This window comes from Chiloscyllium plagiosum, chromosome 3 (genome assembly GCF_004010195.1).
Source record: "Chiloscyllium plagiosum isolate BGI_BamShark_2017 chromosome 3, ASM401019v2, whole genome shotgun sequence".
NCBI classification, from domain to species: Eukaryota; Metazoa; Chordata; class Chondrichthyes; order Orectolobiformes; family Hemiscylliidae; genus Chiloscyllium; species Chiloscyllium plagiosum.
In genome coordinates this window covers 70,315,796-70,336,656 of record NC_057712.1, presented here as the reverse complement: position 1 = coordinate 70,336,656, position 20,861 = coordinate 70,315,796, and the positions used below count along the sequence as shown (strand labels likewise).

The 20,861-nt window shown below is 39.3% G+C and overlaps 1 protein-coding gene across 1 annotated transcript in view; it reads left to right on the top strand.

Annotated features, from left to right (window-relative positions):
• Positions 1-20,861, top strand: part of LOC122545044 (triadin-like) — a 103,915-nt gene that overhangs the window by 57,106 nt on the left and 25,948 nt on the right. Inside the window, exons 16-18 of the mRNA XM_043684249.1 lie at positions 4,912-4,938; positions 5,155-5,178; positions 14,559-14,582. Of these exons, the coding sequence (XP_043540184.1) occupies positions 4,912-4,938; positions 5,155-5,178; positions 14,559-14,582 (75 nt within the window). The remainder of the gene's footprint in view (positions 1-4,911; positions 4,939-5,154; positions 5,179-14,558; positions 14,583-20,861) is intronic.

Sequence of the window (20,861 nt, the reverse complement as noted above, 5' to 3'; positions counted from 1 at the left end):
TGTTTCCTCCGGCATTTGTAGTGGTTTGAATCTGCCACTTCTGGTTGTCAGTTCCAGCTGTCCGTTGCAGTGGTCGGTATATTGGGTTCAGGTCGATGTGCTTATTGATTGAATCTGTGGATGAGTGCCATGCCTTTCGGAATTCCCTGGCTGTTCTCTGTTTGGCTTGTCCTATAATAGTAGTGTTGTCCCAGTCGAATTCATGTTGCTTGTCATCTGCGTGTGTGGCTACTAAGGATATCTGGTCGTGTCGTTTCGTGGCTAGTTGGTGTTCATGGATGTGGACCGTTAGCTGTCTCCCTGTTTGTCCTATGTAGTGTTTTCTGCAGTCCTTGCATGAGCAAAACCAATGTAGTGTACAAAATCCCATGCAAGGACTGCACAAAACACTACATAGGACAAACAGGGAGACAGCTAACGGTCCGCATCCATGAACACCAACTAGCCATGAAACGACACGACCAGCTATCCTTAGTAGCCACACACGCAGATGACAAGCAACATGAATTCGACTGGGACAACACTACTATTATAGGACAAGCCAAACAGAGAACAGCCAGGGAATTCCTAGAGGCATGGCACTCATCCACAAATTCAATCAATAAGCACATTGACCTGGACCCAATATACCGACCACTGCAACGGACAGCTGGAACTGACAACCGGAAGCGGCAGATTCAAACCACTACAAATGCTGGAGGAAAGATCATAGAAGCACTTCACAGGAGGCTCCCAAGCACTGAGGATGTTACCTAGACTGGGGATGAAACGTCTGCAACACAAATTCCCAGCTCGGCGAACAGAACCACAACAACGAGCACCCGAGCTACAAATCTTCTCACAAACTTTGAATACTAGTTTAAACCCTCTGAAACTACTCGAGCAAACCTTCCACCCAGAACATTTGTCCCCTTCCAGTTCAGATGCAACCCGTCCTTCTTGTACAGGTCCCACCTTCCCCAGAAGGCATCCCAATTATCTACATATCTGAAGCCCTCCCTCCTACACCAGCTGCGCAGCCACGTATTAATCTGCGCCCCCTCCCTGTTCCTCGCCTCGCTATCTCGTGGCACCAGTAGTAAACTAGAGAACACTACTCTGTTCGTCCTGCTTTGCAGCTTCCATCCTAACTCCCTGAAATCACTCTTTATATCCTCAATCCTTTTCATGGCTATATCATTAGTGCCAAAATGTAACACGATTTCTGGCTGTTCGCCCTCCCCTTTTAGAACCTTCTACACCCGATCGGAGACGTCCCGGACCCTGGCACCAGGGAGGCAACATACCTTCCGGAAATCCCGATCCTGACCACAAAATCTCCTGTCGATTCCCCCTAACTGTCGAGTCCCCTACCACGAGTACTTTTCTATTCTGCCCCTTTCCCTTCTTTGCCACAGTGTCAGGCTCAGTGCCAGAGAACTGACTGCTATGGCTTTCCTCTGGTAGGTCATCCCCCCCCCAGCAGTATCCAAAACGGTATACTTATTGCTGAGGGGAATGTCCACAAGGGATCTCGGCACTGTCTGTCTGTCCCCTTTCCTCCCCCTAACTGTAACCCATCTATCCTTGTCCTGAGCCTTAGGAGTGACCAACTCCCGGTAACTCCTCTCAGTTACCCCCTCAGCCTCCCGAATGATCCGTAGTTCATCCAGCTCCAGCTCCAATTCCCTAACACAGTTTTCAAGGAGCTGGAGTTGGGTGCACTTCCCGCAGATGTAGCCAGCGGAGACGTGTGCCATGTCTCCCACCTGCCACATTCTGCAGGAGGAGCAAGCAACTGCCCTAGCATCCATACCCGACTTATCTGAACACCCACTCAGTACTAAAGTAGAAAGCTTAGTTCAAGTTGCTATAAAATTAATAACAAGCTTATTATTACACATATGTATTAGACAGTAATTGAAAGTGTTAACTGACATCATGAGGTAAGTTTTTATTTATTCATTTATGGGATGAGAGTCATTGTCTGGACCAGCATTTATTACCCATCCTTATTTGCCCAGAGGGCAGTTAAGAGTCACCCACATTGCTGTGGGTCTGGAGTCGCATGTAGGCCGGACAAGGTAAGGATGGCAGTTTCCTTCCCTAAAGGACATTAGTGAATCAGATGGGTTTTTCCTGAGAACTACAATGGTTTTGTAGTTATCATTAGGCTGTTAATTCAAGATTTTTATTGAATTCAAATTCCACCATTTGCCATAGATGGATTCGGACCTGAATCCCCAGAACTTTACCTGAGTCTCTGGATTAATAGTCTAGCTATAAGATCACTAGGCCTTCATTTACCTTATCCACCTGTCTAGATGGAAAGAGCTATCCAGTTTGTTACCAGGTCAATTGATGTTCTTCCTGGGCCAAGTTCCATGTACCTAAACAATAATATGTACTTACTCTTAAGTCTAACCTGAGATGTCATGAAGGTTACATACAACTCGGATGGAATGCAACTAGCTGTTCAACAAAGCCGGTCATCCTTCCCCACCTGGTATCAATAACTTAGATCAACACAAATAAGGAAGATAGTGTGCCAGTGAATCTATCGAAGGCACCTCAGATTATTCTGAAAGGCACAACCATAATGTATACTAGCACCCAATCCCTGTTAGCCCTCAGATGTACTGGCCAGCCTCCTGTTCATGATCATCATTTGAGGATGTGGGCTAGTCAGCTAGATCTTCCACTGCCAGGAGGTCTCCTTTTGGGAACACTTAATTGTGAAGGGTGCAACATACCACAGCAATCAAAGAGATTTGAGTCAGTACATATTGCACGCCAGTTTTCTGATCCGTGGTGACTTTGGTTGATCACTGGATCATAAGCCATCTCTCTAGCAATTAACTATTATAATCAAATGCCTGTTGCTGCATTGAGGAGAAACGCTGTGTCACCTGGGAGTGCCTGAGGATGTTGGAACCATCACATTTCCCAGAATATCTTCCACAGACCTTCATGATCCTCTGACAATGGTCCCTTACAAGTTGTGCATTTAGGCAATGGAACATTGCCTCACCCCTCAAATGCCCCTAGCTGGCCTACCAAAGCCTTAATGGTCAAGTATGCCCACTACCAAACCCTGTAACTCTCTCAATTTGACTTGCCTTATTTGTACTGAGGGTTACAAATTCACCGACTTAACTAAATTGTGCATTCTTCACCTGCTTGATGTAATGATGTGCTGCAGCCTATGGAATGTCCCAGAAATTATACCTGCATCACCTTGCCCCTCTCTGTATTAATTTCCATCTGCCACTTGTCTCTCATTCTGCCAGATTATGTCTGCTCATTCTATCAGATTATGTCTTGTTGCAGTTAATTAATGTCATCCTCACTGTTCATCTCAGGTTGGTATCAATGGAATAGTTTGAAATTTAACCTTGTGTTTGAATATGTAAGTTATTTATATGCATATAAAAATTGGATCAACTTTCGATTAACTTTTACCAATTATTCACATCACTAGATTATACTAATTGCCCTTCTATCTAATCCACTTTTTCTTACAATGTATGTTTAATTGTAAAGATTCAAATTATTGGTGATTTGATGGTACTAAATACTGCTATGATAGCTGCAAGTGGTGTATTTATATTTGTTAAAGTGCACTGTACATCACCCATTAGAGGATGAATGTTGTGTCATAGGGTTCCTTGCTATTGAAAAAGTGGTCTCTGGAAATAACTAATTCAACAGGATGCAAGGGACAAGGATTTAACCTTTCATTTTCCCCAAACAGATGAATTGGGTTCAAAGATAGAAACACAGATATGTGACAGGACTGTTTGAATCTGAGGTGGAAAAAGGTGCAGTTTAAATGAGGTACTATTGTTTATAAAGAGAATGATATCTAGGCCGGGGATTCAAAAGAAGTATTTTGAGCAAAAATGAGATTTTAAGAAAGGACAGTAAAAGCTTTGGTAGCATAATCTGAAAGATATGTAAAAATTATGCTGATTGAAGGAAAACTGAAGAGCCAAATGGCCAGGAGTGTAACAAAGATTGATAGCTGACAGAAGAGTAGAAGCTGCGTGGACAGAGAACTTGAGTTAACGAGGTCAGGAACAGTCAGGTTGCCTTATAAAATAAGCAAACACAGAACTCAGTTAGCTGTCAGGAGATTTAATTTATGCAAAAGTTTGACACTCACAACAAGTGCTGGCTCAAAAATTGAATGTTGAACACATTGGATTAGTCCAAAGAACAATTGGGAGGGTTCTTTACTACAGCTGACCGCACAATGTGCAGCAGATGAAGGTTGGTACTTAGTGGTTACTCTGATCTTGTGGAACGTGTTTTTGATTGACTGAAGGGATCAAAACTGAATTTCCCAAATTTTATGCACTGACTTGTCTAGGATTTTTCTTTTTCTGTGGTGTTTTACTCAAGAGATTACATGATTGCTGGAGGAAAGGTGCACAAGTATATGCATATGTGCAAAATTTTAACTCAGTCAAACTAATTCTGGCAACAGTGGAACATTTAAACAGATATAAGTGCCAAAGTGCTAACATTGAGAAATATGCCTGATATAGTCAAACTTGACCATTAAAAAAAATGCATCTCTAAAAGATCTGAAATACAACGCAACAATGATAACTTGCTTGAAACTTACTAATAGTGCTTTTGCAGTGCCATAAAGCAAAACATCTTTCTTGTGTGTCTTTTTAAATTGGTTATTCAAATTACGTTTTGAGCATTATACTCAGCTTTGTACCTTTTGCTACATTGAAGCCTGTAGTCATTAAAACAGGATTTATATTTAATTTTCTCCTGTTTTGAGTTTGCCTGTTTGCATTTTTCTGTACAACCAATTATGTAAATTCTGTAAAGCTCAATCAATCAAATGTTATTGTGCCAAGCAAAGTGTGTTGAGACAAAGCAGCAGGGATCTCATTCTCTAATTTTATTTCCCAGAGAAACCTTCTCCGGTAAATGTAGAACGTATGTATATTCTGTAAATTCAAATCAAACTTAGCTTGCATTTCATTTTTGATCTGTTCAATTTCTGTGTGTGTGCACTAAAAAAAATTGTTTTTGCAAATATTTAATTGCAATTAGTTTGAACACTGTTCAATTAAAAAACTCTAACTTGATACTTTTTTATTTGATTATTATACCCACACACTCATGTATTAATATTTATAATTTTGTTTTTAGCTTCCAAACTTGCTGTCAAAACAGGTACAACTACTTTTCTTTTGGAACAATTTATGACAAAGTTTGGGAGATTTATGCAACTTTTGCTTTTGTTATTGGTGACTCATAAACAGAAGTAATGTTCTGTAATCAACATTGATTAAAAATAATTAATTAAGTTTAAATAAGATACTTGCGAGACCATAAAATGAAGTGAATGAGCATGGATGGTCTTCTGATACTTGTTGCTTGCAATTCCTGCATCATATGGTGCAGGGCACTTCTTGTAGGTAACCACTTGTATAGGAAGAGTCTCCAGCTGTTTGACCTTGGAGTAGGTGGAGATAGTTCTGCGCATCAGGGAAGATGAATATTTCTTGGAACATATACTTGAGTAGTTGGCCACTCCACAGATACCTGGAGTTCAGGATAGTAAATGGATAGCCATCTTTAAGACTGGGAAGAGGCAGGAAGTCTTGTGACATGTGCCATTCTCAAATAACTTCTTGGGATTAGAAGTTGCCAAGAGTACCGACAATTTGAAGAATAGTTCAGCCCATGGTGCTATTGGGCAAAGGGCTGTACAGGAAGGAAGAACAAAGAGCATAAATCTGGTCAGTACAAGAGATTCCATAGTCAGGAGGATAGACAGGCTTTTCTGTAACTGTCTTTGTGAGTGTCGCACGTTGTGTCACACTCCTAGTGCCATATTGAACAAGAAGGAAATGAGCCAGACGTTATGCTATAAATTGGTACCAAAGATATAACAAAAGTACGTATTAAAGTCCTATAATCAGGTTGTCAGAAGCTAGGGAGAAATGTGAAAAGTAGAACTACAAGAGTAGTTATCCCTTGATTGCTCTCATTACTGCACACCAGTGAGAGTCAAAGCTTGAGGCATGGTGCAGGAAAGAAGACTCCAGATACTAGGCAATTCAGGACAGGATTCTGAGGCACTTATTTAAAAAGAAGATCTTGATTTGAACCGATATTTTGCTGAATTATTCACATTTGGTTATGGTGGGTTTAAACTAGACTGGAAGGAATTGCTATTGATATTGACAAAGGAAAGAAATTAACAAAGAGAGCATCTCTTTCAGAAAATGAGTCAGATGAATCAGTCGTATCAGTAGGAGTAACAACTGCACCATCTGTGGTAAGATGAAGTCCCATCTTACATTGAGAATGCTCTATATTGTTTTATGGCACTATCATCATGCCCACAGGATAGACTATGAACAGATCTAGCAATTCAGACTGGGCATCCATGAGATGCTGTGAGCAGTCAGCAGCAACAGAATTATACTGAACCAAAATTTGCAACCCCCTGCTCTATCATTACAATCAATCCAAGAGATCAACTCTGGTTGCATGAAGAATGTAGGAAGGTATGTTACGAGAAGGACCAGGCATAACTTAAAATCAAGATATCAACCTGATGAAGCTACATAACAGAAATATTGTGTGTGTCAAACAGCATAAGCAGCAAGTAGACAAAGATAAATGATTCCACAACCAACCAATCAAATCTAAGCTCTCCAGTCCAGCCACACCCAGTTGGGAATGATGGTGGACAATTAACCAACTCAATGAAGGAGGAAGCTTCACAAATATCCCCATCTTCAAGGATGCGGTAGCTCAACACATCAGTGCAAAAGGTAAAACTGATGCATCTGCAGTAACTTTCAGCCAGAAATGCCAAGTGGATGATTCATCTTGGCCTATTCCAGCATTGTAGATGCTTCAGTCAATTTGGTTTGCACCAAGTGACGCTAAGAAGTGATTGGAGGAACTTATTCCTGCAAAAGCTTTGGACCCTGACAACATTCTGGCAATAATATTGAAGATCCGTAGTCAGGACCATACCACATCCCTAGCCAAGTTGTCACAGTCCAGCTACAGTCGGCAATATTGCCCAGGTAGGTCCTGCCCACAAAAGGCAGGGCAAATCTAGCCCAGCCACTTACTACCCCAAAGGTTTACACTTCATTATCAGTAAAGTGATGGAAGGTATAATTAATAATGCTATCAAATGGCATTGGTTTTGCAATAACCTACTCACTGAGGGCCATTTAGCTCCTGTCTTCATTACAGCGTTGGTTCTATCATGGACAAAAGAGCTGAATTCTAGAACTGAGCAAGGCTCATTTGACCAAATGTGGCATCCAGGAGCCCAAGCAAAACTGCAGTTGATGGAAATCAGATGGAAAACACTCTACTTGTCTGCCTGAAGATCAGCACACTTCATTGTATAACATAATATTTAGAAGATAAGCTAAGAGATCTGTGTCACTGACTGGACCTTCATTATACTCCCTCCCATAAGCAGAAACTCCTTCCTCTAATAGGGGGACCAGAACTGCACACAGTACGGTCTCACTATGATCCTGCATAAATGCAGCATGACATTCCTGCTCTTGTATTCAAATCCTCTTGCTATGAAGGCTAACATATCATTTACCTTCTTTAGATTAGATTAGATTAGATTAGATTAGATTAGATTACTTACAGTGTGGAAACAGGCCCTTCGGCCCAACAAGTCCACACCGCCCCGCCGAAGCGCAACCCACCCATACCCCTACATTTACCCCTTACCTAACACTACGGGCAATTTAGCATGGCCAATTCACCTGACCTGCACATCTTTGGACTGTGGGAGGAAACCGGAGCACCCGGAGGAAACCCACGCAGACACGGGGAGAACGTGCAAACTCCACACAGTCAGTCGCCTGAGGCGGGAATTGAACCCGGGTCTCTAGCACTGTGAGGCAGCAGTGCTAACCACTGTGCCACCGTGCCGCCAACCCACATGCTTAATGTGGCTCCGCAGAGATTAAATGGGTTTTAAAAGAGGCTAAATGGTTTTACAAAAAGCCCACTGTGGACAAGTAGTTCAAACTCATGGAATAAAAACAAGAAGATGTCTCTCTATCCAGTCAATTTCCCTCTCAAGAAAGTGAGGGGAATAGATTGGCAAAACGCTTGGAGGTGGCACTTCCTCCCTGATGGAGAAAGCTCCACCTCCAGACAGTTAACATCCCACACTGAATCAAAAGGTTATGGAGCAGCTATCAACAGCAAGGGTTACGGTTAGCAGGGGTCATTGCTTTCATGCCGACCTTTCAAATGTTCGGTCAGGAAACCTTGTATTCTGAAAATATTAGTCTGTATGAAACATATTCCAGAACTGACAAATTTGCTCAGGTTATGTTGGTAAAGGGTAAACAAAGGGAAGCATAATCTCAGTTATTTTGCAGCAGAATAAAAATGGTTCTCTGTGAAATTTTCTGTACAGCACTACAGGGAGTACTTTTAATATCTCTGGTATCAATTGACTACTTTCTGCTCTCTAATATGGAGTTAATTTAAAAAGTCTGTTTTTAATTACCATTCATTCACAAATCAGCAAAAATATCACCAACTTAATGATCAACAGTTAAACTATTAAGTCATTGCTGCAGAAACAGCTCATTATTTCGATTGTAAATCTTCTTCAGAGATTTTCAATTATTGCAGGGAGGTGAAAGGGATTTGTAAAGTCGATGTGGTCTTCCTGTTATTTTATAGCTTTTTGTAAATGAAACAAATTAATTCAAAGGATAAAAGGTCACAAGTGTCTAGCAATGTGATTGCAGCAGTGTAGAATCCTGAAGAGAGATGTGAGTTGACACTAGTTGGACATTATTGCTGAAACTACAATATTTCCTTCGAAGGGAACAAATGCATTACACTCAGAAAAGCACTTAATATGTCTCAATCCACTTACCACTCATTCCATGAATTGACCTGACCTTGTACAGAGTGCTTTTCAATTAGATACATTACTTAAATGGTTTGAATGTACAATGCTGGATCTGCTTGGCAAAAGTATTCTATTATGAATATTGTTTACTTTTAGTCCTTCAGCAAACAAGTGAGATAAGAAAAATTAAGCGTTTAGTGAGTTTTACATAATTGTTCAAAATAGGTACAGGGACAACGAAGTGAGGACGCTTTGTATTTCAGAGATCTGTAATTTAGTAAACATCAGTGTAATAGTTTGCATGATATATCACTCCATTCAAATGTAATCCCCTAACTGAATTTGTTGGCTGAAAAATACAGAGCAATGTAGAAAATAGAACTGTACAGAAATGATAGAAAAAAATGTTTGCCAACTAGAACAGGCCTCAACATAGTCAGGATTGTTAGAGCATAGACAGGTTTTTTTTTTACTCTTTGTAACCAGCTTCAGCCTTGAGCACTCAGATTAATTTGAGCTGAAGCAATTACACAGCACTTGCACACAAAAATCTCCAGGGTGACACTCCAGTACAGTACTGAGGGAATGCTGCACTACCAGAGGCCCCATATTTTGGATGAGGTATTAAATCAAGATCTGTCTTGGGCGAGCATAAAAGATTTGACTGCACTATTTTGAAAAAGAGCTGACAAGTCATTCCCCAGTCCAATATTTATTCTTCAAATAACATCACTGAAACAAATGAAATGATCAATGCAACATTGCTATTGGTGGGAGTGCACAGGATCCACATTCCTTACAAAGTTAAAAATCACACAACACCAGGTTACAGTCCAACAGGTTTATTTGGAAGCACTAGCTTTTGGATCACTGTTCCATCAGGTGGTTCACAACTATCTGATGAAGGAGCAACACTTCAAAAGCTAGTGCTTCCAAATAAACCTCATAGATTCATAGAGATGTACAGCATGGAAACAGACCCTTCAGTCCAACTTGCCCATAACTCTCCAAACCCTTCCTATTCATATACCCACCCAAATGCCTCTTAAATGTTGCAATTGTACCAGCCTCCGCCACTTCCTCTGGCAGCTCATTCCATACCAGTACACCTTCTGTTGCCCCTTAGTTCTCTTTTATATCTTTCCCCTCTCACCCTAAACCTATGCTCTCTAGTTCTGGACTTCCCGACCCCAGGGATAAGACTGTCTATTTACCCTATCCATGCCCCTCATTATTTTGTAAACCTCTATAAGGTCACCCCTCAGCCTCCGATGCTCCAGAGAAAACAGCCCCAGCCTGTTCAGCCTCTCCCTATAGCTCAAATCCTCCAACCCGGGCAACATCCTTGTAAACCTTTTCTGAACCCTTACAAGATTCGCAACATCTCTCCGATAGTGGCCTAATCAATGTCATGTCCGCAACATGACCTCCCAACTCCTGTACTCAATACTCTGACCAGTAAAGGAAAGCATACCAAACACCTTCTTCACTATCCTATCGACCTGTGACTCCACTTTCAAGGAGCTATGAACCTGCACTCCAAGGTCTCTTTGTTCAGCAACACTCCCTAGGAAATTATCAGTAAGTGTATAAGTCCTGCTAAGATTTGCTTTCCCAAAATGCAGCACCTTGCGTTTATCTGAATTTAATTCCATCTGCCACTTCTCAGCCTATTGGCCCATTTGGTCAAGATCCTGTTGTAATCTGAGGTAACCCTCTTCGCTGTCCACTGTTGGACTATAAACTGGTATTGTGTGATTTTTAACTTTGTACACCTCAGTTCAACACCAGTATCTCCAAATCACATTCCTTACATATAACAGTCACCCTACCTCAAGAGAAATTAATTGACTGTTAAGTACTTCAGAATATGCTGTGGTCATTAAAGGAGTATTTAAATGTCTTTTTGTAAATCCAACCCTAATATCAACAGCGTGCTGATTATTGTACAATGTGTTTTTATTTTCTATTTTGCATGCAATGTAACCTCTCCAAATGACACACTCAATTGTTTTCTGGTGTGACAAAGATAATTGTGCTATGTATTCTCACTGGACTAAAGTTTCCCAAAGTATTTTCAGTTTGGCCACTTGCAGCTGGCAGGGTTAAGAATTATGCATTCCAGAAGGGAGCTATCAGTTTAAAGACAGTGTTCCACATCAATAACCATCCATTTCCCAAGACATAAGAAATTTTAATTTAATTGTTCTCTAGAATTAAGTAGAGAACGCAATCTGTATAAATAACTATTCCATCATCTACTACTGCGTAAGGCAGCCATCGAATTTGATCAGCTAAAAGCTAACCAATTTCAAATTACCTATTTCTAAAATTAATGTAATAATATTTTGGATATTAATACTTTGGTGTGAATATCTTTACACATCAGTGATACAGAGACATCTGAGAGTGCTGAAGTTCTGGCGAGGAGTCTTATCTTTTTACAACAGGCTAGTGAAATAAAACAAATTCAGTGGAATTTCTATTGTTCTCAAGTTTCCACCATAATTTCCATAAACTTCAATTTTAAAAAATCAGAAAGCAACTGCTTATACTATTTTACTGGGATTTCTGCTGCAGTTCCAAAGACATTACAGAACTAAACAGGAAGGTCAGAGAATCTTCACAAAAGTTTTATCCAGGACAATTTGCTTGATTGATATCTATCCACCACCTTCAAGATTTACTCCCTTCACCACCTACACACTGTGGCAGTAGTGTGTACCATCTACAAGATACAGTGCAGTAACTCTCTCAATCACACCTTCCAAACTTATGATCTCATTTCTAAAGGATATGTGGGAGCACCACCACTTATAGGTTCCTCTCCACACCACACATTATCCTGAATTAGTACTATATCATCATTTGTTTACTTCCACTGGGTTAGAATCCTGGCATTACCTTCCTAACAGCATTGTGGATGTCCTGACATCCCAAGGACAGCAGCAGTTTCAAGAAGGCAGCTGAACACCATCTTCTGCAGGGTAATTAAGGATGGGCAATCATTGTTGGCTCAGCCAGTGTTGCCCACATCCCATTAACTATATCTTGAAAGAATAAAGAAAGAATAAAGAACTCATATCCCTGGATACCTCTGGCAGAAAATCTCCACCATGATGGGCATGCAAACTTATAAAATTAATGGAGTTTGTTTAAATGCACAAACCCATTTCAGCAGACTTCTTTATCTGTAATTAAAACCATTTAGACCTAAAAGAAAATGGTAGGGCTTTGCTCATTAAATTACAGATGTGGTATTTTGCTGCACAAGTGTTGGATAGCCTTGAAAAGTTTTTGTTATTCTTTCATGGGAATATGGGTATCACTGGCTCCACCAGCATTTACCGCCCATCTCTAAATGCCTCTTGGTCGGAGTGGCCTGCTGAGGCCATTTCAGAGGACAGTTAAGAGGCAACCACAGTGTTATGCATCTGGATTCACATGTAGGCTAGGTCAAGTAAAGATAACAGATTTCATTCCCTAAAGGGCATTAGTGAACCATAATTCTTTACAGCAATTGACCCATTTGGCTAGCTTTTAATTCCAGTTTTTGTTGAATTCAAATTTCACCATCTGCCATGGTGGGATTCAAAAGCATGTTCCCCAGAATATTAGTCTAGGATCCTATCCAGTGACATCAGCACGAAACGACTGCCTCCTTAGTCCTTGACAAAGTTGACCTTCAGCACTATGGAACTCTTACTGTAATGTTTCTGCTAGCAGATGCTTTTCATAGAGGCTTTTATTTTCACATTTAACACATTCACATTTAGTATCTTCCTGAGGGGTTTTAATTATAATAGTGTTGCATTTTACCACTATCCTGAAGCCAAAAGTTTCTTATACCTTGTGACACCACTATTTTACTTTTATTTATAATGTTTGTTTTGTTTCTCCACTTGATTATAACCCTACATTTGTTGATATATGCACTCTTCATTTTGGAAATTAATCTTGTTTAATTAGTTGTATTTGCATTTACTCATTCTGCATATGTGGAATCCTTTATTAAGATTAAAACTTCCATTGACAAACAACAATTCAACTCAGTTCAAAAATAACAGAAAGGTAGAATTATAAAATTCCAAACTTGTGGTCAAATCTAAAGCCCTATCTCTTGTTTATTATTATAATGTGTTTTGTTTTAACAATGAGACAAAAAGAGAAAGATACACCAGATTAATAAACCTATCATAGTCATCATAGCAGATAGGGAACAGTGTCAGACTGACCATTAGCAGCATATTTTAATTGGGTGATGTATAACTTTATTTAAAATAACTCTGTTGAATCAGCCACATAATTAAACAGTAAAACATTAATGCTAGCAATCAGAAAATTAGTGAGTTTAACTTTGACAGCACTGATAGAAGCATAAGATAATGATCAGTTATTCAGCTTTTATTTCCAGGTAGCATTGTTATTTGCAACCAAATCATTAGTTTAACATCTCAATCTCATGCTCAGGTGTGAACCTGCCATTGCAGAACATCTGTCCGTTTAAAAAGTTGTATGAAATTACTGCTCCCAAACAGACTACTACATGTTAGTGCACAGCTGTTAGGCTTTCTTTTGATGATGAAAGAATAGAGAAAGTGGGCTTTTGGTACTGGATCACATGCTTTCGCTTCTAGTTAGCCATTTTTATGCTTGTTGAGACCCTTGCTTCAATAAGGTGCTGCCTTCTCTCCTCTGCAAGGCAGTGGAAGAGCTTTTGCCCAAAATGTCGATTTTCCTGCTCGTCGGATGCTACCTGACCTGCTGTGCTTTTCCAACACCACTCTAATCTTGCCTCTATCATATCTTCCATTTGCGTCACATTCCTGCCCTGCAATCATATCCTACCTGAAAACAATTGATGCCACTAATTGAGCCTTTTCAGTCATGTTAGGGTACAATGTATTTACATTCCAACTCGAATTTGTATATACATTTATAAGTATTGTTCAAAATTTCAATATTTTGGAGCTTGATGTGTGCGTATTGACACAATTCAATGTTGTTCGTCATGACTGGGTTTGGTTATTAAGAAAGAGAAACTTGATGCAAACAAGAAATTAAACTGAAACAAGAAGGTGTAAGCATGAGAGACCATTTTTAAAAACATTTTAAATAAATGTCCTGTTTAGACATAGAAACTGGTATTTCATCCTATCAAATCTCTGAGGCGCAAAACAGTAAGAAATCATGAAAATGTTACAGATCATTTCAGATAATTGAATGTAACAGCTGACATCAAATTATCCTTACCAGAATATTAATTGCGTTGGGATTTTAACAGCGGTTGATGCTGGTGGGGGAATAATTGAGCCTTACCCAACATTTCTAAAAACAGTGGCAAAACTCTTTGTCTGTTGATTATGTTTAACTGGTAGCTATATAAGCACTTGTGTTTTAAATAATTATTACAATATAGTATTATACATAAGTAACTTATAATGATAGAATCTGTTCAAAATGACATTATCCTCGAGATTTACTCTTGCACTGCTTGGGAGTGAGAAGGAAAAGAATTTTGTAGTTAATTAGAATTTATCTTTTAGAGATTTTGCACAAACTTAATATTCAAAAGTGAAAACAGAAGGGGTATTTGTATTACTTGGGAAGCAAATTCTTAGTTATGCAGCTTTTTTCTCATATGCATATTACTGAAATAATTTACATCTGTTTAACTTTGCAGAGACACCTACTGTCCTCAAAGCAGGTAATCAACTCTATTTTTAAGATCAACTTTATTTTGATGTATGATGGAGACTTTTGAACAGGAGGCATAAACATTGTTCAGCATGTTTCTTAATCATAAATATCCCCAGGATATTTTAACATTCTGTTAGCATGGTAAGTGTTGTGAGAAATAACCTTTCAAGGGTGCACAGAAATTTGTCATCTTGATTAGCTAGTTAAACTTTGAAAAGCAGTGTATTTCAGGACCAGTTGCGTAAGGGCCTTGCTTGGGAAGAATTTCCATCCAGACCAAACCTAATCCTGAGGCAGAATTTTCACCCACATTCAAGGGCGTGTCCAGAATGGGATCAGACCTCGAGATTACCAGTCTTGCAGCATTAGCAATGTGCAATTTAGAGTCAGAATTATACAGCACGGAAATAGATCCTTCAGTTCAACTCGTATGCGCCGTACAGACATCCCAATCTGACCTAGTCCCATTTGCCAGAATTTGGCCCGTATCCCTCCAATCCTTCCTATTCATATACCCATCCAGATACTTTTCAGTAAATTAAACAACAGTACTGTCATCATCAGCTATGCCTTTAGAAATTAGCTGTGATGTTGCTCTGGTGAATGTCTAAGGTGGGTCCACAGAGACCTGGGTTTGTACTCCTGTCATTGATTACTCTGACAGAACCAGGATTACAAATCAGGGCTAAAGATTTTCAACCTGATGAGAGTTGGCAGAAGTGACATAATTCCAAAGACTGATGTCAGGTGAAACTAAATTATCTTGTTGAGGATTTCCTTCTCGCTTCACGCTTAATATTTCCAAAATGGGTTTCTCCATCCTGAGGAATCTGTGAGATAATAGTTTTAAAAGAAAAATTGTTAATTTAAAATTAACACAATATTCATTTTGCTGTTCTTAATAGAAACAATTCCTTTGTAGAAAGGTGGCACTGTTTTCTTATGATTAGCTTCCACTGTTTTTCACTGGTTAGAATCAGAGGGCTGCAGGAATTTCAACATCTATGGGAGCAACCTAGCAGTGTAAAGAACTAGATGGGCTCACCTGGAATAAGTTACATTTACAAGAAATTCCCCATTTAGTAAAGTTTGAAAACAATGGTTTCACAGGGACAGAATGGATCATTCCAGAGAAACCTGAGGGAAACATTACAGCCTGGGCTTTCACTGAGTTAGGAAGACTTGGGAGTCCTTTAAAAATGGCAGCCAGCTCCTAATTCTGAGATACTGGATTCCATTCTTTGGCTTTCTGATTTTCAAGGAAATATTTTAGTTTGGGTCATGAGCCTGTACTGTGTACTCTCAATATGGCTGGATCCATTATTAGGATAAACATCATCACCTATGCCTCTGCAATTTTCTTGGAGTTGGAGCTTTCCAGATAGTTATGGTTCAAGGCTTCTCAGAGATACTATAAACTGTAATATGCAGAAGGGAACTTTTAGAAAAATAAGTTCAAAAGGTTCTCATCATGTTTCCCCAGGTCAGGTTATGTCCCCCATTGGCTCATGCTTAGAGGGCTGAAGGGCCGGTTCCTGGGCTGTAAATCTTCTGTGTTCTAACTCCTATGAACCCTTATGACCCCATTCAAAGCTAGGGAACTCTAATGCCCATTAACCTATTAGAAGTTATATTGAAGCAACACTCATTCATTGAGAAATTTATACTTTCTGAAAAAAAAGACTCATTTTTGCCACAGCCCAATAAAAGGATCAATCACTTAAACCTTCAAGTACTTATAGTTTCTGCTGTTGATAAATTAAGCCTCATTCTCTCATCAAAATCAAAATTTTAAGTTGACACTAAAGATCAGGGAACAAAAATCATCAATCAAACGAAGCTTTTCCTCGGGCTCAGCTGTTTCAACAGACTAATGAAATTGAGTTGAAGACTGAAGGGCCTGTCTGTTCTTATCCCAACTTGGTTAGCTTTTTAAAAAGCCTGCATCACCAATGTGAGCCTCTGAATATTTTCTCGGGTCAGCTAGCCAATTGCCGCCCACAATAAAAATCCTGTTCACCTGGCTCTTTAGTTGGATGTTCTGCAGCCCAAGCCAGACATTTTTCCAAATTCTGCAACTGGCCTGAAACTTGAAAATCTGAACTAAAGAACCTTGTTAGACAATCTTACCATCTATCCTTGTAGAAATTAACACGAATGTAGAATTCTAACGCACGTGCTGGGTGTCATCAAGAAGACAAAAATGGATTCTAAATAGCCTGTTGCCTTCTTTCCGAAAAAATATGCAAAATATGACATGATGTGAGCAGAATACTTCTGAAGACTAGAGTCAGGCATCCTCATCACTGCCACCATGAATACTTCTGTTATATTGGTAAAGGAAACTCTACCAACAACTGTCAAGTTAAGATTTATGACATCTCCTTGGAAATGTTGGGGTAAAGGTGCAGGTAGGATGGCTGCATTGGTAACATGATCTTTATCTCATTCATCAACAAATCCCTTTTGGATCTGTGTTGCTTGTAATGAAACAATGACATGTCTGTCATTGTTTGTATTGCTACTTGGCTGGAATGTCTGCCTGGTGAATATTAGTCATCTGTTCCTAACTATAACATTCTAATTTACGTTTCAGAGAAAAAATAATTTATACAAGTACAATAAAGCACTGACCAAAAATGTAATTATGTTTTATTTAAATTAACATAATGTGCATTCATTGCCTCTGCTGTGAAATTCAGACTGTACTTTTAAGCACCTTATAGATAGAATGATTTGGTAACCAAAAATATGCACAGTACTCAGTGCCTGGGGTACTTGAAGTGACACCTCAACCTCGAAGCAGCTGCTACGCCCCCTCCAATGCACTATGGTGATTATCCTAACATATTGTGAAGTTAGAAAATTGAGTTAATATTCTGGAAAGGATCAAAATCTGTTCTGTGCACATGAATTTTAATGCAATTGAGACTTAGATCTTTAGCATTGCCTGTTCACAAATTTATGTCTGTTTTCAAATCTAAATAACAAGCAGAACAGGAAATGGGAAATAATTTTTTACTTTGGCCCAGAGGTAGTATAATGACCTTTGAAGTCAGGAGATTGCAGGTTCATATCCCATTCTAACTATTATTTCAAGTCTGTTGTTTCTCAAATAAGATGTGCATACAGGACCTATTAATCTTCTTGCATGGTTGCCAGTATTCAAAGCAAAACAATTTCTTGAGTCCTTTGAATAGCCTGGCATTTTTGCCAAACTTCAAACTGTGTGTCATTGGCTGGGTGTCTTTGGCTGTTTCAAGTAACGTAGAAATACAACTTCTGTTTTTGTAACGTGTGTGAAAATGGTTCATTATCTTTATGTTGCTTTTCCTAGCGATTACAAATTAGTTTTTCTTAGCTAAGTTGTAGTCCTCTATGTAGATTGGACAGGTAGTGAGTGGAGAAATTGCACATAAATGGTGACATCATCAGGAAGCCCTTGATCTTGGAGTTCAGTTACATTTATTAGGTGAGCTATCTGGGTTTCTAGAGCAAATAGGTAATTGCCATTTTGGGACAGCTGCTGAGCATGGAATTGCAGCAATGATTTAAAAGGGAAGGCTAGAGTGCAAAGGAGGATTGCGATGACACAAGGTATTAATTAAGTATCAATGAATCATTAGTAAACAGCAGGGGGAGCCTGAAGCCAAAAACTGCCATCTAAATTCTTTATTTTTGTCAGACTTATTTCTGGTGTTCCCTCGTCTCCCAAGTTCCCATTCTTTGCAATTGGCAAGTTTACCCAAGTTCAGGTACTTCGCACAAAGTACCAAAATTGTGCCATTGTATTTTTGTTAACTATTTTCTATTGAAATAAAACCTCGAGTGTTATTGAAATAAAAACATAAACCATAAGCAGGTTATTTTTCTGTAGTGAAGTAGTTACTGCATTCGCTTCAGATGCACAACGGCCCTCGTTCAAAACTGGGCAGAAATATCATCTTGTGCTCAGTGCTAGTGTCCCTACCTCTGAGTCGGAAGATCTGTGTTCAATTCCCACCTGCTCCAGACCTATCATAACATGCATGCAGAGGTTAATTAAAGATGTCTAAGCCATAAACAGGGCTGCAATTGAAAACTTATGTTCAGATGTAGCACTTTCACCTTTCAACCAAAAGGCTGCAAATTCAAGCCCTACTCCAACTATCCGTGGCATAACTCCTGCTTCTCAGTTAAAGTAGGACACTTGTGTTTGCAGAAGTGCATTTGGAGAGGTATACTATGACATTCCATAGTCATGTAACCACTGATGTAGTTATTTTCAATTTTGAAGCAAAAGCAGAAGCCATGGCTTGTACATCAAAGATAGTGTCAGAAGTCAGCAGCTGAAATTATGTGAATTTTGAGATCTGTAAGAGAGCCAGTTATTTGTATGAAACAGCAAAGAATAATTTGAGCTGCAGACTGCCACTTTGTATTACTGGCTCATACAGAATGGCTTTTAATTTTCAAATTCTTGCTCCTGTGGCAACGAAAGGCTATATGAGACCGAATTGGTATTTTAATTCAAAAATGGAAGCATCCATAGAGTTAAATATAAAACTTGAACACATAAGTGCAACACCGCTGTTATCAGTGCTGGAGAATAATGCTACAAGCTTAAATTTGACTGAAGAGGAGAAAAGTCAAACTGGAGAAATATTGAAGCCATTTTGAACTCTGTACTGATCGTACTTATGAATAAAACTATGTTTATAAAAAAGGAGGGCACGAGTACGATAGAAAGTTCAGGAATACTGTATGCAGTTTTAAAAGTTCTTGGAATCTTTGAGATGTTATACTTGGACTGAAGAGCACAGCTTCTATATCCTCAGCAGAAATGGAATTTCTGGGTTTCTTCTGTTCTTGGTCAATGAATGACTTTCCAATTTGCTTTATAACTAGTGCAGACTTTCAGGATGATGAGTATGAAACAGAGGGGGAAAGAGTGGGAATCTTCCAGTCTTTTCGAAATTAATTTTCTTTTCTTCTTGTTTGCTTCCTTGCCGGGCTGTGACTGAAAAATTGTTCCTATGTGTATAACTGAGTCTGAATCATTGCTTTTCCAAGCTGGATATTAACAGACGACATTTTCATGTTTGATATGTGCAACTTCTCACGCAAGAATGAATTGAAATTGGAGATGTTTGATATGTTCACCTTGATTCCGATTGACTCTAATATTGCTAGGGCTCCTGCATGCCAGGCTTGGTCAGATGCAGGGTTGACGTTAAGCGAAGTCACTCTAATCTCACCTCTGAGCAGCAGCTCTGCTGTCCATGATTTGATCAAGGCTGTAATGATGTAAGAGACTGAGCGGCCCAGATAGAACTCAAACTAAGTGCCAGTGAGTAGGTTATTGTTGAACATGCACTAGTTGATTGCACTGTTGATGACATCATTGGCAAGTGGAGGACATTGATTGTCAATTTTCCACATTCCTGATATTTACCAGTGTTGTAACTGTTAAGGAACATCTTGACTAGGGGCAAGGCAAGTTGTGGAGCACAGGTTTTCAGTGCTGTTGCAGAAATGTTGTCAAGACCCATAGCCTTTTTAGTATCCTATGCCTTGAGCTATTTCTTGATATTGTGTGGCATGCATTGAATTGGGATCAGGAGCAAATTTGATCATCAGTCTGAACTTCAGATCCAGAACCAATGTTAAGGATTCTCAACAATACTTCACTGTGTCACAATCTCTAATGAGTCTGTCACGTGGTGGGACTGGACAAACCCAGTTATGGTGACTATAGTGTGGGATATAATCACACATCTGAAATCATACGTTAAAGACAATGTCAGAGTGTTACTTGATCAGTCTGTGGGATAGTTCTCCCAATTTTGACACAAATCTACAGATTAAGGAGGATCATACAGAGCTGACAGGGATAGATTTGTCATTGCTGTTCCGGTATCTAGATCGATTTCAGGTGATCCATCCAGTTTTATTCTTTTCTTTAGACTTTGTAGCAGTTTGATACAGCTGAGTAGTTTGCTGAGCCATTTCAGAAGGCAATTAAGATTCAGCCACATTGCTGTGGCTCTGGAGTTGCATATAGACCAGACCAGGTAAGAATGTCAGGAAAATTAGTGAACCACATAGCTTTTTACTACACTCAACCCACTGCATTGCTGCCATTAAATTAAGCTTAATTTTCTGATTTATTAACTTAATTTAAATTTCACCATCGTTTATTGTGGGATTCAAACCAATATCCCCAAAGCATTAGCCTGGGCATCAGAATCACTCGTGACCTTGCCACTATTTCAGCAAATCTTACTTTTTCAGTTTATTCTTCTAC